This window comes from Oryzias latipes, chromosome 6, assembly GCF_053564925.1.
Source record: "Oryzias latipes strain Hd-rR chromosome 6, Olatipes_Hd-rR_3.1".
NCBI classification, from domain to species: Eukaryota; Metazoa; Chordata; class Actinopteri; order Beloniformes; family Adrianichthyidae; genus Oryzias; species Oryzias latipes.
Window position 1 is genome coordinate 30,573,111 of NC_136242.1, and position 27,673 is coordinate 30,600,783.

At 38.4% G+C, this 27,673-nt stretch overlaps 2 protein-coding genes across 5 annotated transcripts in view; both read left to right on the top strand.

The window, feature by feature from the left end:
- Positions 1 to 234: 234 nt before the first annotated feature.
- Positions 235 to 4,242, top strand: polr2c (RNA polymerase II subunit C). Its single transcript, XM_004069812.5, has 9 exons — positions 235 to 431; positions 1,175 to 1,224; positions 1,627 to 1,695; positions 1,802 to 1,854; positions 2,124 to 2,252; positions 2,335 to 2,386; positions 2,490 to 2,658; positions 3,287 to 3,361; positions 3,839 to 4,242. The coding sequence occupies exons 1-9, from the start codon at positions 346 to 348 to the stop codon at positions 3,981 to 3,983; spliced, it is 828 nt and encodes a 275-aa protein (XP_004069860.1). The 5' UTR covers positions 235 to 345; the 3' UTR covers positions 3,984 to 4,242.
- A 1,266-nt stretch (positions 4,243 to 5,508) lies between these two features.
- wwp2 (WW domain containing E3 ubiquitin protein ligase 2) overlaps positions 5,509 to 27,673 on the top strand; it is a 59,876-nt gene continuing 37,711 nt past the window's right edge. For 2 of the 4 annotated variants that reach the window (XM_023956034.2, XM_023956035.2), the window contains exons 1-5: positions 5,509 to 5,644; positions 7,591 to 7,672; positions 12,869 to 13,025; positions 13,115 to 13,236; positions 19,205 to 19,342. In XM_023956034.2, coding sequence (XP_023811802.1) covers positions 7,603 to 7,672; positions 12,869 to 13,025; positions 13,115 to 13,236; positions 19,205 to 19,342 — 487 coding nt within the window. In that variant the 5' untranslated portion in view covers positions 5,509 to 5,644; positions 7,591 to 7,602. Of the gene's footprint in view, positions 5,645 to 5,678; positions 5,889 to 6,269; positions 6,786 to 7,590; positions 7,673 to 12,868; positions 13,026 to 13,114; positions 13,237 to 19,204; positions 19,343 to 27,673 lie in introns of those variants that run through there. The other 2 variants (XM_078949004.1, XM_078949003.1) reach the window with 2 other exon arrangements.

The following is a 27,673-nucleotide window of genomic DNA, read 5'->3' on the forward strand; positions in this document are numbered from 1 at the left end:
TAGTTGGTAATAATACAAAATCTAAACTAATGAAGCACGTTTTAAATTACTGTGCTTTGTTCAGCAATTTAAGGGAGGAACTAATTTCGACTAACACGAGACTAATTACTCTTCGTTCAAATAATTTATGCTTTTATTGTGAAAGTGTTACCGTTCAGCAAGACCCGGATGTTTCGCGGGAACCCGCCTTTACGTCCGTCCTTCGACCAATCAAATACTACCTTCGTAGCTTCCAGCCAATTGCGACTCACAAATGATTCCGGGCAGGTTCTTAAGCGGAAGTGTTTACGGCGTCGTGCACTGCGTGATTTATATTGATAAATATCTTCTTCTTATTCTTTAATAATGCCGTATGCTAACCAACCTACGGTGAAAATCACGGAACTCACCGATGAAAATGTCAAATTTGTCATTGAAAACACGGATCTGGCGTAAGTAGAACCTTTGTGTTTTATTGCAGAGTCAAACGCAGCAGCCATTGTGGTTTTTCTGCACCAACCATTAAGTAACATAGACAGAAACGATGCTTATTACCGGTTTACTTTATTTTTTAAATCCAAATAACTTATATCAAACTCAGCATAAGACTTATTTTCATTCATTCATTCATTCAAAATGTCAGTCCATACAAGATAAACAAGAGTAGAAACTAAACCGACTTATCCTAGAAATGAGCACTAATGTATACATTTATTTTATAGTTAAAATAATATACTTTCATGTATTTGAACTACTGTTAATATATAAAACTTTGAATTCACTTTTAAATACTTTTTTTTTATTGGTGAGAAACTTTGGTTGGAGGAAATATTCCTATAAAAATTGCATGTAGTAAGTTAAGTAACAAGTAGGTCTTATTAATAATAATAAATAGTAACTTTATTCATATTTTTCAAATGAATACAACTTTCCAAATTGGGCTGCACCAGTCAACACGTAAGAGTTTATGTTAAATAAATGTACAGAATGTTTGGTTTTCTGTTTGGCTCAAATTTCTAATATTTCACATTTGATTAGCTGTTAATATCTGTACTTTGATATTCTTTTTGATAAATCCTACCACCCAACAACACTGTGCTTGGATTGAACATGGATTGAAATCTATTTTTTTTTTTTTGTCTTTAATGTTTTCACTAGAACTTAAGTTGTTTCGTTGTTTCCTCTTCATTTTCAGAGTCGCCAATTCTATCCGTCGAGTCTTCATGTCAGAAGTTCCCACAATAGGTAGAGTAAAGCTGGTCTCATTTGACTTTTGTTAACTGCTGTCATTTTAATCCCATTAACAATTCTATACATTTGAGAGAGAAAAAAAGAATCCATTCAGTAGAAGTTGACGTTTTGGTCCAAAGGAATTGAAAGTTGGTTTGGAAAGTAATACAAAACATGGTGGAAGCTGAGATTTTAGGAAATAGTTCTGCCTTTTTGTTGTTGTTGTTTTTGGCTTCTCGAATTTTTATCCATCACAGATTTTTGTTGTTGAATTAGAATTTAAGTAACTGTTGCGTTCAAGTGTGGAAATAAACTGTTGCAACACAAGTCTAAATGGACGTACATAAACTATAAATCAATCTGAGTTGAGAATGTTCACAATATTCAATTCTGCCGGGTTTTTTTTTTATCTGTTAGCAATTGACTGGATCCAGATTGACGCCAATTCATCCGTCCTCCACGATGAGTTCATCGCACACAGAGTCGGTACGCATATCAGCTGCTGTAATACCTCACCTTGTTTACTGTTATTCTATACTGTTGATGCATAAATGTAGAGATCTGGATTGTTTTGTTCTTCCTGCTTTGTCAGGTCTGATTCCCCTCACCAGTGATGACATTGTGGATAAAATGCAGTATTCCAGGGTAAGCAGGCTGACCCAACACAATTGTTTTCATGGATATCTGTGTGTATTAAAAAGAGAGATTAAACCATCCAATACTTGTTTCTTTTTGAATTTCTTCCTGTGATTTTATGGTAAAATGATGGTTGTGAATTGCTGGTCTCGTGTTCCAATCACTATAGCTGTTTTTGTTGTGGTTCAGATCAACTTGATCAATTAAAAAGTAGAATTTTTAGCTTTAAATCATTGTATCCCATCAGTTTCCCATCTGCCCCCTTTGCTTTCCTACAGGACTGTACCTGTGAGGATTTCTGTCCAGAGTGTTCTGTAGAGCTGACCCTGGACGTTCGATGCACTGAGGATCAAACTCGTCACGTCACCTCTCGTGATCTGCTGTCCAACAACCCCAGAGTCATTCCGGTGAGTTTTTCCTTCTGCTTCCATTGTCGAAACATAAAAAGTCTGTAAAAACTGGACACTGATGTAAAAATGTGCTTTCCAGGTGACTTCAAGGAGCCGAGACAACGATCCAAACGACTACGTCGAGCAAGATGGTGAGCATTGAGCTGCCTTAACTCTCTGTTTTATTGTTTGGTGTCAAAAGGAAGTTCTGGCGTCACGACCTCCACCGTCACTTTTGTGTTTCATCAAATCCAGACATTTTGCTGGTGAAACTTCGTAAAGGTCAGGAGCTTCGGCTCCGAGCTTATGCAAAGAAAGGCTTCGGGAAGGAGCACGCCAAGTGGAATCCAACCGCAGGGGTGTCCTTCGAATACGACCCGGACAATGCACTGAGGCACACGGTCTACCCTCGACCGGAGGAGTGGTACGTCCGCTTGGCTCTGCTCAGATGATCACCTCTAACAGTGGCTATGTTCGAATTCCCGCCCTAATCCCTAACTACTGAATAAACGAAATAGTGCAGGACTGTGTAGTTCCTCATGGTCACTATTTTCTTAATTTTAAATCCGCAAATATGACCTAATCGATTTCATGAAGTTAAAGTCTAATTGCGTTTTGCAGTTGAGTTCTGAAGATAGAAACGTTGATAGTTTATTAAAAAAAGTACATTGAAATACAATTTTTTTTTTTGCTAAAATAGTTCAAACGCAATGCATTGTGGTCTATATTCGCCAATCTAGTGAGCAGAGACTCCTGGGAAGCTATTAGGGCACTAGATTTTGAAATTGTGGTGAATGCATGGAAGCATTGTAGCATAATTAAAAATAAAAGTCAATACCAGAAATGCTTTTTCGTTTTCAAAATGTAGATGCATTTGTTGACTCAAAATTAAAAAGAAAAAGCTATTTGCCAAGCCAACTTCTATTTGTAATTATGCTACAGAAATGCTTCCATACAAACGCACTATAAAGTGCACTATGTAGTGAGTGGTGAAAGAATTCAGACACAGCCAGTATCTCACAATGATTGAACGTTGGGCTTCTTCTTCTTAGGCCGAAGAGTGAGTACTCAGAGATCGAGGAGGATGAAGTCCAGGCCCCCTATGACCCCAACGGAAAACCAGAAAGGTGAGCAAGAAACCTTCCTTAAAATGATTTTAGTATGCATGGTCCAGTGAACACCAACAACTATTTATTAAAATTGATATGATTTTTCTTTGTGGCATGGAGTGCCTTGTATCTCATAATGTGATCCCAAATGTGAGGATTTTTAACTCTTAGAATGTTATTCACAAAAGAACCCTACATAAACACATACATACATAAACAGTATCTTTTTTGAGCTCCAGCAGTCCCAGCTGTGACTGAGGAGGGATTTTCTAATCAACTCCTGCAGCTCCGCAGAAAATATGTCCTAGAAAACAACACAGGTTTTTAGATTTTGACTAAAAATGACAAACGTGACTAAAACACCACTGGGAACGCTTTGAAAATGGATCAAAAGATGTTCAGAGTGGGTTTGAAGTTTTAACGGTAAATTGGTGAACTCTGAGAAATCCCTGAACATGTGAACACATCTCATTTAATTGATTTTCTTTAATCCAGGTTTTATTACAACGTGGAGTCGTGCGGCTCTCTGCGACCCGAGACGGTGGTCATGTCAGCATTGGCCGTCCTAAAGAAGAAACTGAGCGACCTGCAGACGCAACTGAGCCATGAGATCCAGAGTGATGTTCTCACCATTAACTGAAGGCGTTCTCTTAGGTTTAGACCCGCATTAGTGCAGCTTTGGCTGAGCTCAGTCAGTCCTTCCTGCTTTCTGCTCTCAGCTCTGTGCTGTGTTTAATGTCTGTATTCATGTCTTTGAACCTGTGGGGGAATTGAAAAGCAGCTGAAAATCCACTTCCTGTTTCAGGAAAAACCCTCAAATGTTAAGAAAATGGTGCACAGACTCACATTAATATCTGTTTTGTTGTTGTCCCAATTTTAAATAAATATGTTTTAAAGACTTTTGTTCTTTCAAATCTGTTTTGTTTCAGTTAAAAACAAAAACAAAGTGAACAACTTTAACATCGAGCAAGAAATTTAAGACTTTAGAAGAACTACTGTTGAAGCTAAAAAATTAATTTTTAATTGGATAAGAAACTAAAAATGTCTCCTATCTAAATGTAATATGTTCTTTACAGCTAAAAAGTTTAATCGTTTTTTAGATAAAAACTTCACACTTGATCCAATTACTTTTTTAGCTGAAACATACTTGGACATTTAGTAAAATACTTCTTCAAATAATGTTTTGAATCAAAGTGTTTCTATCCTAAATGTTCACAATAAGTTTTTGTTTTTTTTGAAGTATTTTTAAAAATGTATTTTAACAAAGACACTGATTTTAAAAAAAAACACCACTTGTTAATGCAATTTTTTAGAGCACAAAATCACTTTTCTACTTTAATTAGAAAATTTGCAGCAGAATGACTTTATTTAATGAAAGTCGGTGGAGCCTGTTTATTGCAGGGATGATGGTTTGTATTAACATTAGTTCAGCTTGTTTATATAAAAGATAAAATATTCACAATCTGTCAGCAGAGGCTATTCTAAGTTGTTAAAGCAAAATTGAATTTATTCTGTGGCAAATCAAAGTATTTTTTTTAGGTTGGTTAGTTTTTAGTTTTGATTTGGTTCAGGATCCATTGAGAGTTTAATGTCAAAAACAAGGAAAAACGTGTGATATCATCAGTCTGTTTGTATCATTAAACTGTCCCTGTGATCGTGTGGCTGTGCAAAAGACCGGCAACACATCTAGTGTGTACCCCTCCCCTTGCCCAGCAGTGGCTGGAACAGGCTCCACTTAATACCCCAAAAGATTAAGTGGGTTCTGAAGGTGGAATCTTTTAAAATGAACTTTATCGACAACTATTGCACATACAATACATCATACAAAACAGGAAACTCCATACCTAGTTTCCATACCAGATTTCTACATTGCACGATTTTAGTCAACCATTTTATGCTTTACCATATGGGGGGGGGGGGGGGGGGATTTGTTTTAGTTAAGTAACTTTATTGAATTTTCCAGGAGATTGAAATACAGAAAAAAACAATAGTACTTAAAAAAAAAGAAAATAAAAGGCAAATTTTCTCACATTTTAAATGAAACCAACCCCAACTCAACTTTTTTATTAGTTTAGGATTCCATACTTTTATGCACAGTACCATTTCTTAATGAAAAACGCTGTTTTTTTGTTTGTATATTTACATTTGTGTATGTCACATTTAGCTAAGTCAGTTAGGGGACAATATTCGTAGAGCAAATGCCCCCTCCTCCTCCCTCTGACGTCACTGGATCACGTGGCTTTATCAGTGATGCGGAAATGAAAGTTCACTAGCTACAGCGGCGGAGTACAGCTGAAAAAGGTACAAGAACTTTGCCATAAATGCTTCTGTTTTCTTGTGTCAGTACACCGAGCTGTGTCTAATATTAAGCGGGTTGCTATAGATCTTAATCTGTTTTCACTCTGGTGTATGAAATAGCTATTTTTTCCATGTCCTTTGGTAAAATCCAGCTAACAAGCTTGCGGGCTAACAGTTACCTTCTCACGACAAATGAGCCGTTCCAAACGGAAGTGAAGACAGTTCCCCTTCAAATTAAGCATTAGGGGTGAGAAAGGATTTAAGAAACACATTTTAATTAAAAAAATCAAAGTTTTATTCAAAATGTAGGGTTTATTAAATTACTAGCTTGTGTGTTCTTGAAGTGTTAAAACAAATTAAATTGGAACAAGAAACGCTTAATGCGTAGTAATGTAGTTATGTACTGAAATAACCATAATAATTAAGTCATGTCGTTCTCTTTCTTGTATTTTTATTTTCATATTTTAATAGAAAATACTAAATTATCTTTTTTGGGGGAATTAGAGTAAATAAAGGACTTTTTCTTGGTAAGCTTTTAATTTAAAAATCCTCAACGGAAGTTTGCGTGTTGTCTGCCCAGGATTGACGGTAATACTTTCATATGCCTCAATCATCTGCCTTGTTTGTATTTTGTTAGCAGCAGTCACTCAGGGGTACCATGCAGTGACGATAAATCGGTTGAGCAGAAATGGTTCCGTCTTCATCCGTTTAGGTGAAGCTTTGCCGGGGTCCGGAGGCGCCATTGATCCCCCTGGCCGAACCTTTCCGAGGTTAATTCGCAAGGTTGACGGGAATGCGAGCTTTTGTTGTGTTAGCTCCCCTCGGATTGGCTCTGACTGAGACAGAAGTGGTTGTCAAAACACACAGTTGATTTCTGATTAGGACCAACTTTTATCAAGACTCGCCTTGTCTGAGGCTTCTGACTGTGTGCAGAGGAAATGCAGAGTTTATAGTTATTTACTCTGCAAACAATGACGGAGCATCATCAAGGACGTAGTTGCTTGCAGCAGGGTTAATGCCTGCTGTGCTGCAGATTTGTTCGCACTAATAAACGCTGCAGACTGCATCCCTGCATGACTTTGCTCAAGGTGATGTTGATGAGACTTGGCTGCAGCCTCTGACAGGGAAAACAAAACACTTTCAGGTATATGCTTTTATTTTGTAATGTTTTTTTTAATGACAGGTGGAATCCAATCACAACATAATGACAAACTGTTAGATGAGGTGATTAAAAGGTGGTTCAGGGCCACTGGTTTATAAAATAGTTGCACATTGAAAGACAATAAAACACATTTTTATTAGACTTAGACACTTGTGAATATAAAACAGAACATTTAAAAAGTTTTCTAAATTAGAGATTTTTGTCTATAGTCAAAACAAAATGTAATTTATTTATTTACATTGTTGTTTGTGCAGTTTGCACTCAACCTAACAATAATGCATTTTGGTGGTGAGCTGTGATGTTTGCAGGACACTTGGTCCTTGGCTTTGTCCTCCAGGCGTCACATCTCTGCAGACTTTGCACATTAAATGAGTGAAAAATGCAGGAAGCGTTGGCTCTAAAGGATGAGGCTGCACCCCATGATTTGTTCAAACCTCGATTTTTGGGTCACAGTTTTGTTTTTGGTTTAATTTGTTTTTTACAAAACTATGACAAAAAACCTAAAAATTCTTCTTCTTTTCAGTGCCTTCTGGTCCGTGCAGAAGGCACTTTTAGTTTCATTGTACGTATGACAATAAAGACTTATCTATCAATTTATAAGTAACAATGAAGAAAACAACCTTTCAGTTGGCTTACACTGAGCCTGAAAACAATAAAAAAAGAATCATTCTTAAATTTAGCACGATGATTGAGACTTTCAACGTAAGCATACCTGTATGCAGCAGGGATGCAATGATTCACTTTTTGTGTAGTGTTGTGGTCATTTGTGCGACTGCTTGTGTTGCAGAGCTGGGATGTCATGGCAGCTGCCAGCGTGACCAGACCTGGCAGTGCTCAGAGTACAGAAAAGTCTCAGTTGATCCTGAAAGGTCAGTCTTTTTTATTTTTGATCACCTCTTCATAGACTTTGGGTGATTATTATTAGTATTTTTTTGTAAAACAATATTTCAAATTAAAGTGAAGCCAGATTTATGTTTAAATGTTCATTTGTGGTTTTTAAAGATGGGAGCAGATAATAATTGAAGCTTTATAGAATTTTCCAGTTAATTATTATTATTATTATTATTATTATTATTATTATTATTATTAAGTTTCATATAAATGTCTTCCTTGATCTATTTGGGCAAATATGTGAAGCATACGACAAAAACCTGGAATGTGTCAAAGTTAGACTGAAACACTTGCAGATTAATATTTTCTGCTTTTTTTTTGGAAAAACAACAAACAAAATTTTTACCAGAACATATTATGTTATGGTTACAACTTTTTGGTGGCATATTTGATCAGATAGCCTTAAAAAAATGTAAATTGGTTCATTTTACAAATAATTTTCATGTTTTCTCAAATACATTTTTCATGTTTCTCAGCTAATCTATGTGCTGTAAAAAAAAAATCCAGCAATTATATTAAAAAAAAAAACCCAGAATGTTTCAATTCTTATGCTGCAGCTTAAGATGATTTATTTGATGCCCAATTTTTAACTAATATATAATTGCTTGAGTTTTAGCTGTTTATAAAGATAAGTGAAGTTTAAACTTTCTGGTTTATCAGCTGATGCCTCTTTATTGCTGCATTCTGCTCTATTGTATTCGCTGCGGGACGTCCCTCAAGTCATTTTACAGTTCAACAGTTTTCTGGTCTGTTTTGCAAATACAGCAAACTCTTTTTGCAGTGTATTTTATACTGGTTTTACAGTCGAGTTTGAAGCACCATATGGTTAGATTGATCAATACATCTGTACTTTAGATGTCATTTCATAATAAGGTGGGGTTTTTTTGTACAAAAAAATAGTTTAAAAGCCTATTTTCTCATTTGAATTTGTCAAAAGGCTTTTATAACTCTTTAGAATAAACCTCCGAAATTGTAGGGCTGTGAATCCACAGTTTTTCTGTCCATCCTCAAAGTTTCTCTGGCTAGAAAATGTTTTACAAACTGATTTTAAGTGGACATCTTAAAACGCATTCAGATGAACATGTTTACATTCCTGTTCTGCTTCTCCACCATGCTAGCAGACAGACGCATGACGTCACATCATTGATCACCAGCTTTTTAAAATCTTTTAAATTTCATATTAATTATTCAGATTGTTGACTATTTAGTTTTTCAGAACATATTTGTAAAGCTAACCTATTTTTTCCCCCCTCAAAAACACTTGATTGTTTTACTTTAAAAAATGAGAAACTTCACCGACACTTTACTTTGAAAATATATACATACTTCTGGAGACAGTAGTACATACGGTTTGTTTAGTTTATGCACTTAAAATCCAACATCCCTCTGTATTTCAGAGCAATAATGACATTGTCTGTCGTGTAATTTTTTTTACTATACTATTTATATAGTACAAACTATACTCCATACTAAACTATAGTCTACTGCAGGGATGGGCAACTCCAGGCCTCGAGGTGTGTCTGCATGAGTTCCAGATATCTAAGTGTTTACTCATGACTGATTATCAGGTTCAGGTGTATCCAGCCAATTAGAACAAGCCAGAGCAGGCCATGTTGGAAAACATGCAGGAATTTATCCCTCCAAGCCTGGAGTTGCTCATCTCTGCTCTACTGTATTTATAAAGGTCGCAAATCCCTTTATGTATGCATACTGATAAGAATTTTCTTTTTTGCTTCCTTTCAAATTGCGTTATTCTTTCTTGTATCTTGTGAATTTTATGTAAATGTTCTGGTGTTGTTTTGTACTGTGTTAAAAAAGAAAAAAAAGTCTCAAATCCGCCATCTCGGACGTCACAGGTATTTGTAGGTTGTGTCCAAATTCCTTCGCTACTCCCATCATGCGTTTGCTGTTTTGTAGAGCTGTCCCAATCTACCTTTCTAATATTTCGCAAAGGTCTCTGCAAAAGACAGTGTGCATCGATGCTCACTATATTGGGGAATATAGACCACAATGCATTGGGCTTGTACAATTTTTGTGAATGAAAATTTATTTTATTTACCGGTATTTATTTTTTAAAAAACCATCCAAGTTTTCATCATCAAAACTTGGTGGATTCATAAGTAGTCCCCGCAAAAAGTTTGTATTTATTAGTTGTTTTACATCGTGATATCGGTGACGTCCTATTTGCCGTTTAAAATAAAATAAATAAAGTAGTGAGCATGGTAATCGATTTGCTCTTAAAGTCCAAGTCCTGCGTAGATCGTTTTAAGTAGCTGCGGAGTAGGAAGGGAATTCCAACATTGCCATACTCCAATTTTGGGGAACAGATGACAAATGTCGGAGTGTTCGGATTCTTGTTACAGCCCTAAGAAGTTATCACTTAACGTATTTACCCATGCTGCATCACAACCACTTCCATATTGTGGAAGTTCTGAACGTTGTGGGTCGGGTGCATTCTTTTCATGAACATAAAGTTTGCGGTTGGATTTTGAAGAGCAGAGGTCCAAATCTGCAGCATGAGTCAGCATCAGTGTGGATATATTTTAGAATGCAGAAATTTTACAATAAGTCATCGCAGTTGCGCGTACATTTTCCATGTGTCGTCAGTGAGGCCAGCAGCTTTTTTGCCTCTGTGAAGTCACATCCACTCGGCGGGATCCCGTCTGAATCATGGTCTCGTTTTCTCGTCTGTCTGTCTTTTCCTCTCCTCGCTTCGTCTAAACTTGCTGATTGTTGCGTGTTTGGTGCTCCTTCGCCTCTGCACCACCCTCCTCTCTTTAAAACAGTGATTCAGGTTGCTTTTGGCAGACGTTCAGGCGATCAAAGATCATCCGCTCCTCTCAACCAGAGCAGATCTGTTGGGAAGCTGCACAGACAGGATTTTTCTCATCCCTAATTCGTCCACATTTATTCATCCTCTCCCTCCAATCGGACCGGCCCGATAGCGTTCTTCAGTTTGCAGTCCAACTTTAATGCCTGATGAGCAGTTTTTCTTCCGTAGAAAGGACTCAGATTCATAGCAGATGTGCAAGAATTTAAAACCGTCTATGTTTGGGCTTTTGCCCTGTCAAAAAAGTCCCAACGTGCAGGACGTTCCTGGACTCGATCAGCTCAGAAAACGGACACGATCTTCAGATTTCATACAATAAAGTGATTTCTAATCTTACCTTTTCTTCTGTAAAGTAAAACCCAGCAGTTAAAAACGCCTGCATAATGACTGAGGCGGATTTAAAATACATCTTTAGTTTTTGCTCTCATGGTGAAGTGTCTTTATCCTCCACAAGAGGGCAGTGTTTGTGTTTGGATGTTTACTTCCCAAAATGCAGTTTTACTTCAACTTAATAAACAAAATATTCAAAACAAAAATACAACGAGCTGTTCTTTTAGCTTCCAATGCGATAACACAAATGACTGCAGGTTATAGAGACGATCTGAGGTTAAACGACGAGGTAGGGTCAAAAATATTCCATTAAAATTTCCTTCCATCACCTTGTTATCTTTCATTATGTAGGGTTCAGGGGTTTGAGAGCAGTATCTGTGATTTTATAACACTAATTCTGTTTGTTTTTTGAAAGATGCTTTATTATGTAAAGCAATTTTGTTATTTTACTATTAAGTGTTTTATAAATAACATTTTTTATTTAACTTGAATAAAAAAAAACACAACTAGGAAACTATTTGTGAAAAGAAATACAATTCAAACAAAATATGTTAAAATACATTCACATAAACGTAATAATTTAAATTTAAGAATCAAAGAATTATTCTAAAATAATTGACTTTATTGTAAAAAAACAGTTGGAACACATAAGTGAGAATCTGAGATTTAGAGGAGAATTAAAGTTAGTTATTTAAATAAAAAAATAATTTATGAACTTATTTCAAAGAAATGAATGTGTTAAATAACAATAAGGATGTTAAAATTACTATTTTTTTTATACGTAAAAAAATCAAATGTACTAAAAACACAAAAGGTTTACTTCTGTATGAATTTTATTAACATTCAGGTTAAAATTTTCTGCTGTAGGTTAACTTTATTACAGCAACATTAAGAACTAAATTCAAATCATAAATTTAAATCAGCCGGACTAAAATTTTCTGAATGAATTTGTTAGATGCACAGCAGATCACATTTTCATGGATAAATGTCCCCTTTATTGTTTTAAGTTCAACCACCTGTTAACTTTTTTCCATTATGGAGTGCTTCTAAAATGTTTTTAAAGGACAAATTCGGGTATTTATTCATTTACCTTTGTCTTGATTTAAAAAAAAAAAAAGGCTGCTGTTGAGGGAAGCAGCCCATTTATAGTCGTGTTGACGGTGTTTGAGACGTCAGGTTTTAAACAAACGCAATAAGAGTGACTTCAAGTCGAAAAGCCATCCAGAAGGAACACGAGCTTGTTTCTGTTATTGAAATATCATTCATAGAAGTTTAAAACGGGATGAGATGCATCATCAACATCATCTTAAAGTGTTAACTTTGTTTAATTCTAGCTCATGTCATGATTTACAGTTTATTCAAAAAACAAGTGTGCTTTTTTTGACCAGTTAATTTTTCCTATTTTAAAGGAACATCATTTTGATTTTTTCTATCCCAAAAATCCTGCATTATTTCCTGTTGGCATCAAACAATACGACTTTCTAAAAACAAAAACCTAAGACTTTTTTTTTTTTTTTATATTGCCTTGCAACACAAATGATCTTTTTTTATTTTTTATTTATTGGGACACTGCAGTTTGTTTTTCCTCTCAACCAATGGGCTCATTAAGCGAATAAACTGTTGTTAGATAAATGCCAAAAAAAATAATCCTTTCATTTTTTTCTTCTGATTGACCTGAATGTCAGTTTTGTTTCATTTATGGTTATAAGTAATTACACAGATTTTATGTTTTTCCCCCCAAATCGATACATTAAATAATTTTTGTTATGAGTGTGCAATATCTGTGTAAATGTTTGTTTTATTGTCCCCAATCAATTCGTGAAATAAACTAATAAATTCAATCAAATCAATCAAATGTTTTTTTTTCAAATCAAAACAACAATTACATAAAATAAGTCAATACAAGACATTGAAAATTTGATTTGAAAGTGAAATGTTATTAGTCCAGTCAGTGTTTGATGCATTTGTCCTTAACTTTTCATGCGTGTGTGTGTGTGTGTTTACGCGTGTGCAGTGGTGTCAGCAAAGCCCCAGTCCCCCAAGCTGCCGAACCGTCAGTCCAGACTCAGCTCCTTTGTGGAGGTGACGGCCGACGGTCTGACCAGTGAAACCAAGAAAACCGGCAAACGCAGCGGGAACCTGGAGCTGCAGTGGAACGAAGACCTCACTCTGTGAGAACCCGCTCAGAGCCGCACAGCAGAGAGCTCTCGCCTGGTCAAAACGGATCAGTCATTGGGTCTGTGTTCCCGCTGTCCCACAGGAACGTGACGCCTCAGAGTCGTCTGGATCTGAAGCTCTGGAGCTGCCACACCTTGAGAAAGGAGCTGCTGGGCAGCGCCACCATCGACCTTCTGGAGACGCTGCGCACTCACGATGGCAAAAGTAAAGACACACACGCCCAAATACAAACTCTTTACTGTCATGGAAAACATGATTTCAGCAGAAGTATGACGGTTTTCTCCTGACTGTTCACAAAGAAAACACCAGAACCGTTTAACCAAAGCAGAAACACAGAAGATCTGTATAGGAGAAGCTGTTGTGATCTAGAGCAGTGTTTTTCAACGGGCACACAAGTGTACCACGGTTAGTGTGCCGTGGGAGATGGTCAGGTGTGCAGTGGTAAATTGCCCTCATTAAGTGATTTAAAGTAATGTACCATCTCCAGGCCCTGATAAAACACTGAGTAGTTAGGAATAGGAAAAATCCTAAAATACTTTTTTCTTTGTGTTTATTTGATTCTATTAAAGACATTTTGATAAGAATGACGGTCCCGCGATTTAGCCGTAGCATCAGCTGTTTAAGGAAAAGTCCCGCCCCTTTAACTTTCTCCACCAATCATTCTTGGAGGCTTAATCACACGTCATCAGTCTGACCAATCAGAAGTGGTTAAAGTCTTCACTTCCTTGTTCCGTTTCTGCACATAAAGTCTCTCAGTTCTAACAAAAATACCAGCTAAAGCTCGTCTTTAGCGGTGTAGCTTTCCACAGAATCCGGTATCAGACCGTGGAACAAGTGAACAAAACAATGAAGCTCAGAGACGCGAGTCTTTCTGCCCTTTTGCGGCCGTTTTCACACTACATCTCCCATGATGCATTGGGTTAAAGTGACACAATCAGTCTTTGTTGTTAAACGTCTTGAAACCACAACGAACACAAAAACCAGTTTTTAAATCTTCCAGTTTAACTTTTATTACACCTTTTAGAAAAAACAGCTGCAGCTTCCAGCTTTTTGCCACAATTATCACAAAAATGCACGTGAGATTATGGAGGGACTGTAGATCAATACAGACTGAGTTTCTCTTTTTTTTTTTTTTTTTTTTTTGGATGCTGGTGTGCCGCGGGATTTTTGTCAAGGTTAAAGTGTGCCGTGGCTCAAAAAAGGTAGAAAAACACTGATCTAGAGCAGTGGTCTCCAACCTTCTTCAGGCCACGGACCGGTTTAATGCCAGACAATATTGTCACAAACCATGGTGTATTTCAATTACTTATTTTTTTCTAGCTTCCATTTTCTTTTGAGGATAAAGTTTATCTTCATCCTCTGTAAAATGTCTGCAGAGGCTTTAAACCTTATTTGTCCACTACATTTCATGTAGGAACTATTTAAATGTGATTCTCTTAACCCATAAAAAAGTGGAACCTAAAAAATCTGATGCCAACTTCAGCATCGTTTGACTTTTAAGGTGCGATGAATAAATGAAAAAAAGAACTGAAACTGGTATTTTTAAATACGTGTTTTGTTTTTTATTTTAGGCTTCTAGTTTTTTTCTGAACTTTTGAGGGTAATGTTTATCTTCATCCTGTCAAAGTGGAAGCTTAATGATTGGATGGATGGAATGATGGATTAAAAGTCAGATGCCAACTTCAGCCTCGTCCGACTTAAAAAGTGCAACATATAAATGCAAAAAAAAAAGGGTCACTAAAACAGTTATTTTCTAAATATGATAATAATAGGATATTCACAGTTTAAAAAAACGTTAGTAGCAGAATCTTCGTAACTTTAGACAGACAGCCGGTTGCTGAATATTATTATTATTATCGAAGGCTCTTCTTTGGTTTCCTCTCTGGATCTTTTCTGTTTTTTAATTTACTTTGTAATCTTGAGACTTTTAATTTCGTGGTCAGCGCAGCCGCTTTAGGAAGGTGGTGGATGGATTTTTCATACGTGACCAAGCGACCCGACATGCAGCCAGAATGAGTAGGATGTGGTGGAGAGAAGCCAGTAGTTTTTCAAAATAAAACTTCCTTTAGAATCAGATCTGAAATAAAACAGGAACAATGTTGTTGTTGTTTTTTTCTGCTGCCTGGTACTACAGTACCAACTTTCCCACGGACCGGTACCGGTTCTGGAGCCCGTGGGTTTGGGGATCACTGATCTAGAGTATCCATTTAAGAGACAACTTTATATTCAGAAATCCCCTCTTTAAATTAGACACTTCACAGGGTTGGACCAATCCATCCTCCTCAAGTTTTCCTTTTTATGCAGGGCTCCGCAAAATGCGACCAAAATTTGAGAGTGTGCGACTGAATTTTACATCCAGTCGCACTTGCGCGACCAGTAAATTTGCCCCCCCCACCCTCTGTATTTTTTATACATTAAACGTAGAATGGGCACGTCAATGATCAATGAAATAATCAATGAGACGCGAGCGCACACGCACACGCACGCAAACACACACACAAACTCGCACACATACTCATGAGACGAGAGCACACTCTCGCGTAAGTGGCTAAAATGCGTGTAGGGGGAGGGGCCTAGAGATAATCGAGCACGCGTAAACATCTGTGGGAAGGAAATGGAGACAAATATCACCACAACCTGTGCGTGCATCTGAGCTATGAGCAAGCGAACCATTGATTCATTCTTCCAACCTGCGGCTGGTGTACCAGTGCCAGAGTGTACAGCAGGGGTCTCAAACTCGCGGCCCGCGGTCTATTTGTGGCCCCCACCTTGAAATGAAAGTTTAATTTTAATGCGTCCTGCCAGTTTGTATGAATGACACCTTTTCATTGTCGTGTGCGGAGCTGACAAACCAACCAATCACAGTGGAGTAAATGACTATTGGGGGCGTGACAATGACCGGGCTTGAAAGCAGGAAACCTGACAGCCCCCTCCCTCCCCAGACCAAAAGAAGGAGTTCCTTACTTTCCTTTCTACAACGTATCTATTCGCTCGTAATTTTCTAAATGCATGCAGTCCGTGCTGAACTTTTCTCTGGGTCACACAGACCCGGAGGTTACGGGGGTTACGGTTAAGCGCGCGGCGTCGCATCCCCCCAACCAAACGGTTTATGCACGGCTGTTACGGCAGCACACCGCTCCCGCGGGAGTCGGGTCAGCTGAGGAGAATAAATGTCCCACACCTACATGCGTGACAGCTAACGGGGCTTGAACTTTAAACACCTGAGAGCAACGACACGGTTTAGTCCGAGACGCACTTAAATCACGTGGTGAAAATGCAAGGATAGAAGTGTTTGAGATGAACCAGCGGCTGGATCATTGGGGAGACCAGGCCGGGGGGGGAGATTGCGAATCTGCAGCGAGACTGAAGGAGAACAGGAAGTTGAAGTTCAATTCAGTTCAATTTAGTCTTAATATTCCTCTCCCCCTTAGTATGATCCGTGTTATTATATATTTTATATTTATTTGAATGTTTTGTAATGGATGTAGCCTATTTTTAATCAATTGGTATTTTAAATTGTTTCAATTTCTCACCTAACTACAAAAACCATCAGGACACATGTCCCATAATGCATTGTTTTGTAGTCATATGGCAGCTTTCAGTCAGTTCAGTACTAAATTTCCAGTTGCGTTTAGTAGGTTGGGGCCTTGCTGCTCCCGCCCCTTTCTCCTGATATTTTTGTGATGTTGGAGCAAAAACAAAAATATATGTCACACACCAGGTGATCTGAACAGCGTTGCGTCCACCTGGGTGATCTCAAACACGCTTATTGTGCGTCTTGGCTGCACTTATTTGGTGTCACCAAGATAAATTTCCATCCGTTTTTGAGCCTCTTTCTGATCTCAGGTATCTGTATCGATTGTTCTGATATCCAGTGAACATCGCCCGTTCTTTTACAATTTACCTTCTTCTGTCAGTTTACCTTGTTGCATCTTCAAAAGTGCAGATTAAAATGTGACACTGAATTTGAAACAGCGCATTGTAATTTCTGCATCTATTATTAAAGTATTTATTCATAATACAGTGGAAATGAGTAGATTTGGTTAGCATGTTGATTTACGGTATGCGCCCCTAAATTTTCTGGTTGTGCCCCTAAAATTTTCAGTTGGGGGCCACTGTGCTCCTAGTGAAAAAGTTAGTCTGGAGCCCTGTTATACCTTCAAGATTAATTAAATAATCAACCCTCTGTTTTCTGATGTTCCCTAGCAACCAAGTACACAGCTTTTAGCTACTTATAGCCCTGAGCATTTAAACCCACAACGTTTAGACACTAGAAAGGCAGCTCATCATGAACCTCATAAACCTTTCCAGTGAACACAGACAAACATGCTCTCATGGAGGCTGTTGGGTAAGGATTGCATGAATAAAAATGTTCATTTTGATGTGAAAAGGTTAACAAACCTCATGGTAAACTCCTCCAAAACTTCAACAGAGACCAAAAGTCTGATAAAAGCTAGGAACTGGATAATGATAAATCATGTAATAAAATGGTAACGGTAGAACAGGGGTGGGATTATATAAGTTTGCTTCCTTCCACTCCCTGTCAAGCAATATTTATTAATATGTCTTATTATCCAAAGTTTATTAGTTATTGTATGAATGTATCACTGATGATTGTATTATTCCTATATGATTGCTTGAAATAAACCATTTCAAATCAAATAAAAAAAGGAAGGTCTCAGGGCTCAAGGTTAATGTCCATTCTAGAGCAGAACGGACGCAGCGGCAGATAAGTGACGCTGCAGATTTTAATCAGCTCCGCCCCCACAACATGCACCCTCACCTTCCAGGTCCCAGAGCAGAAGAAACTGCTGTGAATACAGACAAAGCTCACGACCCGGTCCAAAGCCAGAGTTAGGTTTGTGCTTTAGCTTCGGAGTGTGACAAATGCACATGGATAATTCAGGTTCTTGGATAATTATGATGCAAAATTTCCCATGTTTTAGTATATGAATGTTACTCTGCTGTCCTAAATGAAGAGGTACAAGAGCAACAAAACCTGGTTAAAATAAATAAAGGTTTTAAAAACAGAAAGTTTTAATTTGAAGACCCACTCCAATAAAAAATGTTTTTTGTTGTGTTATTAACCTGTACTTTTTGTATTTTTCTTCTTTACATATGTAAAGAAAATTAAGCTTGAAATTGCATTTCTGAGTATTTCTTTATTTAAATCATTGTGAATCATGCGCAGATGCAAAAATACTGCTGGAAAAGGTTTGTAGGTGTGACACAGAAGCTACTGCGGCACGCTCCCTGCTCCACTCCATTCTGATGCATCCGCTTGCAGACAAATAGATCCACAAACGTCTTTGTTTTCCTCATCTGAGCTGGAATCTGGATCTAGACTGGATGACGGGATAGCCCAGACATTGCTTGCTATTGTTGGATTTCTCATGTAAGGGGCTATAAGGTAGTGGGGGAGCACGTCAACTCTGAGGCAGATTTCTAATGAACTACTGCTGCTCTGCAGAAACTAAGTCTTAGAAAACACCACCTGCTTTTTAATTTAATCTAAAAATGAATTAGTTATGATTGAAAATACATCAAAATAGGATTTTAGTGGGACTTGAGGTGCTCTAATAGGTGCTGCACAAATAAAATTGCTTTTCCTAAAATATCTGCCTTTATTTTCCATTTGAAATTCCGTCTCATGTTCTCCCTCTGGATGATCCCAGTCAGGTTTAGGTTCGATAACCTCAGACTTTTTTCTCCAATGCGTCATGACAGCTAAAGATCCTGACGGAGAAAAATCATTTTTCTGTTTATTATTAGGAAATGATGCTGCTTAGAAAGCAAGTTTTTGACATCTCATTTTGCTGGATCATCAAAAGCTACACATTCAGAATTTAAAAAAAATGACAAAAGCTTTTTATTTCTGAGTTTGTTTGCATTCAAACTAAACTAATGATATGTTTTCTTTTACAGTGATTGCTTAATAAAGACAATTACTGCACAAATGTGAAACTGATGTTCTTCTGAAACTTTTATATCATTGTTTTTACAGCTTTTGACCAACAAACTCTGATTTTGAGTCGTTTTTCCAGAATCAGCCTGAAATTGGCACTTATCTAAGCACAAGGCTTTCCTGTTTTCGGGCAAAAACAGAGGATGTCTAAACTCCACTAACGCCACTCACCGGTTCTCTCCGTCCATCTGTTCTTCCTCCCTCTAGTGGAGAACGTCCAGCTGAGTCTGGTGCTGCAGACGGAGAACAAAGGCTCGGTTGTGGCAGGAGGGGAGCTCAACGTCTGTCTGGACGGCATGGTTGTTGATTTGGGCTCTCTGCCCAATGGCAGCGCAGCAGCAGACAGTGAGTCCTGCCTTCACACCACACACACACTAACAGGGTGAGGCGAACAAGACTGAAATGAATAGACGTGTGCCACTGTCCATTGAAAAAAAGAAGAGTTCCAGGCTGATGTTTTGTGGAAAGGAAGTAAAATAAAAAAGAAAAACAGCCATGAAGAAGTCCCACTGGCAGCCTTTTCCCCTGTCAAACATTTTAAGGTGAACATTTCTCACAAACTTGCCACACAGAATTCCAGGCGGCTTAAAGGAAAAGTCCCCGGCATTAACTGATTTCTCCGCCTCTCAGCCTTCTTTAATATTTAATGGTGTTGCAGCAGCAGATACAAAAGCATGAATTATAAATGCATAAATACAGGAATCTTCTCGAACGGTGTGATGCATATGACCCCCCCCCCCTGCTCATAATAATCATCTCCCACTTCAGTTCTTCCATTACTGAAATGATTAGGTCATTTGAATAAAGCTGTTGTAATGACTTTATTGTGACACAAAAAAGGTGTAAAGCCTTTTAATTTATAATTTGATGTAATTTAGTGAAGCTTTAAAAAAACGCATTTAAAATATTTCTTGATTTTAAAAAAAAAATGTTTTTTTTATAAAATTCTTAGAATTTAGATACAAGTTTATTGTATTTTTTTACAACTTTTTCCTGTAAAAGATATATTTTTACTGTAATAATATACAGAATAGACATAGATTTTAAGTCCTTTTTAATACTCTTAAATGGGGGACATCTGTAAGGACTGTGTGTTTGTAGGATGAGCAGCAGCCCTGAGAATGTGGAGGAAAGAAAATGTCCAAAATCTTCTCTGCCATAAATTCCTGTTAGGTGTTTAGATGATGGATGTTTGAGGGAAGAAGACGCACTGGAGTATTTTCATCCTGATGTTCTGTCTCATGGGGTCCAAATGCGGGACCACCTCCGGTAACATTATGTCATCTCAACATCTCTGTGCTTTGAGATTCCCTCCAATGATCAGTGTTGAAAGTCTTCCGGGAATTCCCGGAAATCCGGGTTTTTGAGCAAACCGAACGTATTTTCCGGGAAATAAAGACCCGATCTTTACGGACAAATCGCTTTCCGGATTAGAAAATGGTCTGAAATCGGCGAATTTTAGCTTTATTTTCTATATTTCTCCGCGGATCGCTTCCTCTATGGTCGTGGCCATCTCTCGTCTTCCCGGCCTAATTGACCAATGACGGGATGTTTTAGTTGCTTTCGGATGCGTCGACGGGTCTGATTGGCTCTGTCTGCACCACGTGGTCAGCGTGACTCGCTTCCCTAGAGACCAAAACTGGCGGACCCACGCTAAACTTTCACAAACACATCTGAAGAGTTTGCGATCAAATTTGTGTTAAAATAATGGCAGGCATCGTCATTATTGAGCGTGGTCACGACCTCAGTTGTGAGAAGACGATAAAAAACAAATTTAAGTGGTCTTGGCTGGAAAAAAAAGATTTTTAAGGTAGTGTAGGTCAAATACTTTTTGTGTAAAATAATCTCAAAACCAGAAATAATTTCAGTTTTAGTTTTGAGTTTCAGTTTTTATTTTGAATACATTTATCTATCTAATTTATTTGTATTTCCTAATTACCATGATTTAGTTCAGTATAGTTGACATTAATTATAAGTATTTGATGGTTTGGACCCGCACTCCCTTAAAAAATAATGTTTACAATGTTTAGCTTAGTTTGTATGTTTGTTTTGATATTTCCCAGATTACTTAGTATTGGTGTTAAAGAATTGATGTATTATGTTATAGAATTATAGTTTAAAGCAGATCCCATATTTTGATGTAATTATAGTTTGAGAAAACAGTGCAAGTGGATGTTGTACATCAGTCATTTCTAAAGCAGAAATAATGTATAAATAACTGAGGTATTTTCATAGAATATCATAGTTACTGGTGTTCTTTTTGCCATTTGGGGCTTTGATGTTACTATATTTTAGCAATTGTATGTTTTGCAGCTTTAAGGAAAAGCGTAGATTGTAGGATTGTGTTACTTTGAGCAATTTTCCAAATTCTTTTTTAGGACCAGCAAGTCCTTAATGGAGAGTCAAACTAGGGGTTTGAATGACAAATGATGATGCTCCCATTAGTCTTAGTTTCTTGATTAAGAAGTGAATAACGAGCTGCCAGAATGCACCAGAATGCATCTAAGACTATGTATTTTTCAAAAATTTCTCTCTGCGTCGCCATATCGCTCAAAGAAAAGTTCAGGGATTTTTTCCTTGCCTGACTTTCATCACTGAATGATGTGAAGCCTTGTTTTGGCAGTTGGGGAGAAACCTCCCTGTGCCATCGTGTTTCACCAAATTCTCATTTAAACCTTCACTTCAGCAGTTTTCCTCCAAACAATAAATAAACAAATAAACAAAGGAAGCAAAAGAGACTAAAAATATGTGAAAAAAAGCAGCTGGACTGGATCCCGATTCATTGTTGTTGTTTTTAATGTGATTCTCTGTTATAAGAATTGACTGTGTAAGAGAACTGGACTGAGTGAACCCCCCCCCCACTGGCGTTCCAAACAGGAAGTACCCGCTGGCTCCAAGAAGCCAAAATCCCATAGACATCTATAGAGAAACAGCTGTCACTCAGTAATTCTGTCTGTCAGAACAACCATTCTTGCTCTGATGCCTTTTTTTTCAACATGTTCTTACTAATTCTAACTTTTTTTCCATCATATTTTTCTTTATTGCAAGTTAATCAGGTTATGAACTGGCCAATCACATGCCTGAATTAAAGTAAGTGGTCTCATGTCCAGCCCTCAAAACATTTCAGAGTTTTTGTTGCCGGCTTTCAATGGGAAGGGGTGTGGTCTTCCAACAAACTCAACCCTGATTGGTGAAAGTGGTTGCCATTGAAACGTTGACTTAGACCAACATGAACTAACCACTGCTGACGATGTCTGGCTCCAACATGGCGGCGTCTGTATCACAATAAAATGGCGACTCAATTGACTTAGTTTGGCTGGAGCTGGAAGTAAAGCATTATGGGTATCGTCACTACTGGCTTCAGTTCTCATATGCAGTCAATGGTTGTAACTAAGGCCTTTGATCTGCTGGGGATCCAGTGCCATTCGTCAGGTCAGCTGCGTTTAAAGATGTCCAGCCTCTTCTGGTCACAAAAAGATGGAGTTTTGCTGAAACCTCAAATAGACCATATGTAATGTATATATTTTTAAGTCAACAGAACAGATTTTCTCTCTTCTCTTTCACCTTGACATTCAGATGAATACGCACATGAAACCGCATTTTTTGTTCTTTAACTTGGTGAACTATCTAGTTATATTTACCATAGGTGACTGTAGTGGTGACCTAAAGGGCCTCTTACATGCAAAATCATAATCAAAATCATTTTTTAGTTTTTAAGTATATTTTAAGCTTCCTTCCTCACAAAAAAGAAACCCCAATGCAGTATTTTGATCCATTCACGCATTTCCGAGTATTCCTCTAAAAACCTGCTGTCTGAGCAGCAGGCGCTCCCAACCCATAAAAACGAGCAGGTTCTCACAAGCTGACGTAGTTCGGTGAGGACCCGCCCCTTCCAGAAAGAGTCTGTGCTGCCAGCACCGCCCCCAGGGTAATACAAAAAACCCACAGGGAGTGAAAGGCGGAGCCTCAGAGATCGAGTCGTCTTACTTCTGGGTAGGAAAAGGAGCTGTGAAATAACTTCTTTTATGTGCTATAGACATGCATATTATTTACTATAAAAGCCTTAAAATGGCATGGTTTGGCCCTTTAAGCCTCGTTTCCACTGAGCGGTCCAGTCCATTCCAGTTTAGAATGGTTCAGGCAATTCGGTTGAGCGTTTCCACTCAAAGGTGGACCGTCACTGCCCAGTTCGGGTGTATAGTTGTATAGCTTTGCATCATAGTAGTGCGTCTACAGCAATAGCAAAGCTACCAACAACAACAATGGACGGCAAGGAACGCCTGTATTTCCAGTGCCGTCCAGACCTTTGAAAAGCTCTTTGGCGGTCATTTTTTCCTGATGCACGTCGACTGAAAGACAGCCAACCATTGAATGATTGGAAACATTGGCTCTGGTTTAGCGCTTTCTTTTGTCGTGATGTCATTCCAACAATCAACAGATTTCATCATCTGGTGACAATAGCTCCACCCTAACCGTCTGTTCGATTTTTCTGTGGATCTTTAACCAACGAGAGCCCAAAAATGGTACCGTTCGATCCGGCTTAATGGGTCCATTTTATAATAGAAATACTTAAAATAGCGGAGTGCGGCGCTTAGTGGAAACAAGGCTTTAGGTTTCTCTGCAGCAGAGTCACACCTGCCAACAGTTCCGGTTAGCTTGTATTTATTAATTTCAGCAAATCCAGGGTTTTCCAGAAGTTTAAACTGTGTGTCGAATAGTTCTTTGTCGCGCCAACATCAACACATCAGCTTTTTTTTGGGTGAGGTAACCTGATCCGAGCAGAGCGTACTGATGGTGCACAGCTGTGGCGTTTCTGTCACTTCAAGACGTTATCTTCACCGTAATGAACCATAAAGATGGATTTAAGGCCCTCATCCATCCACAGAGCTTTTTTCCCCTCTTTCACACATCATACGATAACTCACTTGCTGTTCTTGAGCTGCTCTTAAATCGCTAAGATCATGCAACGCAAACACAGTTTTTCATAGCGCAGCACACAGTGGCGACAGTGTATCCGGCTGAATGGACACGGGCCAGCAGGGTGGGCCGCGGTCTGCCACAGCGTGGCTCCATAAATGCGTCTCTTTGTAAATTTTTATTTATTTTTAGTTTTTTTAATGCTGTGTGGAGCTTTTTAAAGAGACTTATGCGTTTCTGTGTGCATGTCTTTTATACAGTCAGCAAAATGGAAAAAATAACGGAGTGATCAGACACCGAAGCTTTTAGGAAGGCGCCATCTGGTGAATGCAGTTAGCTAGCAGGCTCTTTGAACACAGCGGCTGTAGTCACTGCAGCGAGGCTTTGGGGGACACTGCTCCTGTTGATAACTGGTGACCTACATGATCAGAAGAGTTTCCAAATTTGGGATTTTGTTATTGATGTTTGGATCAACCTTGATGGATGTTAGAAAGTATAAACTCACACCTTTTCAAAGTGAGCAGCGGTTGATTCGAGCATGTGCTGAGGTCAGAGGTTAAGGTATAATCAGCAGACTCCTCCTTTTTCTGTCTTTTTTTTTCTTCTAAATGCAGCATTGTTTGAAGCTCACATAATCGCTCACATCAGGGCGGCTTTGTCTAATTTGTTTCAGAGAATCCCATAATTGATGCTCATTGCCTGCAGCTCAGCGATACAATCGCCTCCTGTGATCCTGAGGCAGTGTGAATGGGAGCTGGGTGTGTGTCTCCGAGTTAGAGGGGAAAGGTCATGAATATACGTGTGTGTTTTCTTTTTTGGGGGGTGGGGGTTAAAGGAACACAAAGTCGGAGTGTGCCGTGGAAAAATCAGGGTTTAAGGTTAAGGCCCTTGACTCTGTGCTGCTGTTGTATAGATGCAGACCTGAACTCGTGTTTTTACCTTTTCTTTCAGGTTTGTGCTTCTGTGAAGACGCATTAAAGTAGAAGCATATTTTGTTTGCTTTAAGAAGCTCAGTTTTCCAGCCCTGAACGCAGCTCTGCTCAGAAAATGTAGTCATTGTATCTGGTGACTTCTCTGATGCTCACACAGTTATGTTTGTGTCGGGCTTCATAAACGAGCCGTTGCATTTAAAGCTGGAGAAAAACAGAAGCCAAGCGTGAAAAAAAGAAGCGTTAAAACTGTTTTGTTAACTTTTGATTTTCACACTCTGTGTATTTAAACCCACCGTCCCGCTGGAGCCACGTTTTACCACAGCCGAGTCTCCCTCCGACTATCTGCCCCATGCAGAAAAAAACTCCCTCACGGTTCACTCGTCACGCAAGGATTTGGACATTTACGTGGCATATAGGCCCCCAAAATGAAGCAGAAATACGCCTGAAATGAGTTTTTAACTTTATATGAAGCAGGAGAATCAAGACACTCTGTTAGGAAGTCAAACTGTGTTTATTTATAAAGATTTAGTCTTTTTTATGATGTAAGTATAAAAAAAAAATCTAAACTGCTACGTGTTTTATGAAACCATTAAAATATTATTTTTTGACATTTCAAATAAGATTATCATTTCTCTAATGCTGCTGCAGGACCCTTGTTGCTTAATTTTTAATGTTTGTCATATGCTACGTTTACATTACCCTCGAAAAATCGCGTTCAAGCAGCAACTTCCGATGAAAAGTCTATGTAAATTTATGTAAATATGTGTTTCGGGCGTCTGGGTTCAAAACTCTCGCATTCATGTGCAGCTATGCACGTTTTTAGGACCTTTTTTTGGCTCTACGTACCATTGAACACATGTTGAAAGTTAAATCAAGTTGAACTTTGACCAATCAGGGACTTGGATCTGGTAGCGATGAATGGATGGCGCCCCTTTTCATTCAAGTGCCAGCCGTTTGTAAAAAGGATGATGGAAGAAAAATTAATAATTGGGATATGAGCCCGGTCGGAATTATATGACACAAAGTCTTTCAAATATTGGAATAGAGCTTTGAAAGAAAGAAGCTTAGTGCGAAAGGTTGAAGTGGTCCAAATCTTGTTAATCTTGAAAGCACATCTTGCCTGAAAAACACAAGAGTTTTGAACGCAGAAGGCTGAAACAGGCCTTTGAATAGACTTTTTAGTGGAAGTGGTCGCTTGAACACTCGTTGCCGAAGCCGGTGTGAACGCAGCGTTACACCGGCACCAACCTGTGAGCCAGGAAAAATGTGGGGTTCAGTGTCCTGCACAAACACACCAAGACACATGGGTAGGTAAGGCGGGAACCCGATCTGCCATCTTCCACTCAGACGTCAACCGCTTCACCTCTACAAAAAGAAGAAACTTCCCTATAGCTACAAGTTTCTTTAAACTGGAACTTTTCTAGAAGAAACTTAAACCATGACTCCTTTTAACATTTTCATAATCTTAACTGATGTTTTAAATTTTCAGCAGGCTACATTTTTTCTTAAAACATTAGTTTCCTTTTTGCCTTTTATTTGTTCATGAAGGAGCTTGATTTTAAAGTTTTTCTTTAAGTATTCATAAAATAAACTATAGTTACATTGTGCTTCATTTAGACAGTTTGAATTCCTGGTTTGGGATTGTTTAAAATGCAGAGTTGCTGGAAGGTGTTGTGATGTTTCTGCAGGTTTACCGTCACACAGCCACAAACACCAGGCCAGTAGTTAGACCCGTGCCATTATGACGGAGGGAGGCGTTTGATGAACTCGGTGATCGGGCTGTGACACAATGGCTTCTCCTCAAGACCACTGTTTATTTTTCTGTATGTCCACCAGACCTGCTCACAAGAAGCTCTTTCATAGGCTGAAAACAGGGCTGTGAGTGTGTGTGTTTGCTGGTGAGAGCTTACCTGTTTGCTTTTTGATAGCAGGAAATACTGTATGTGCGCAAACACGGAGACCATTTGGTCCGGTGTGACCTTCCCGCTCTGTGGAAGACGGCGTGTTTTCCAGAGAAGAAGAGAAAGTGGGTGTTAATGAAAAGCATGTTGCAGGCCTGTGGTTTGGAGTCACAGTTGGGGCTGTATAGTCACCCCTCACACACCACCACAGCATGCACACAAACGTGCACAGAGCACACACCAGGATGAATGGTCTCTGTTAAACCACCAACTGTACTTCCACTGCCACATGTGTCAAGCCTTTCTGGATTTCATTAGATTTTATAAACACGGGGAGCAGTAAGCCCGGCTAGGAACACTTTTTCTTCATGTGAAACAATAAATCCTCCCTGGAGGGACTCGAACTTGTGCCTGTGCTCAGGAAACTGAATTTGTTCTGTAAAGCATTTCCAGAAGCTTTCAGGTGTTACTTTTCCACACATCTCAGTCAATAAAGGTTTGGGTTAATTTATCTAGATTCTCTTTTTTAAATTTTATTTACATGATATCAAATCCAACTTTATTTATAGAGCACTTTTGCAACAACTAAAGTATGAAAGAATTCAAACCTCTTTCACAATAAAAAACACTTTGGCACCCAAATAATGAAACATAAAATGACACAAGCATAACTTAACATAGCAATAGAAATGTGAAATTTGGCTCAGTGCTGAGTATAGTGTCTACGGTGGCCCCTGAGGTACAAATCACTAAACGCAAACACATATTAAAGTCCCACTTTATCATCTTTTGATCTCCTTTCAAAGCGTTCCCAGTGGTCTTTAATTATGATTATTCCGTTTTTAGCCCAAATAAAAACGGAACCAGAAACTAGGGCATAGTTTCTGCAGAGCGGCAGAAGTTCATTAGAGATTCACCTCTTAGTT

What these genes read in the sequence shown, in the direction of transcription:
- polr2c (XM_004069812.5), top strand. Translation starts at nt 346, where the DNA reads ATGCCGTATGCTAACCAACCTACGGTGAAAATCACGGAACTCACCGAT. An exon ending in ATTGAAAACACGGATCTGGC is followed by an intron (nt 432 to 1,174) that starts GTAAGTAGAACC and finishes CTTCATTTTCAG; the next exon opens with AGTCGCCAATTCTATCCGTC. An exon ending in CGACTACGTCGAGCAAGATG is followed by an intron (nt 2,387 to 2,489) that starts GTGAGCATTGAG and finishes CATCAAATCCAG; the next exon opens with ACATTTTGCTGGTGAAACTT.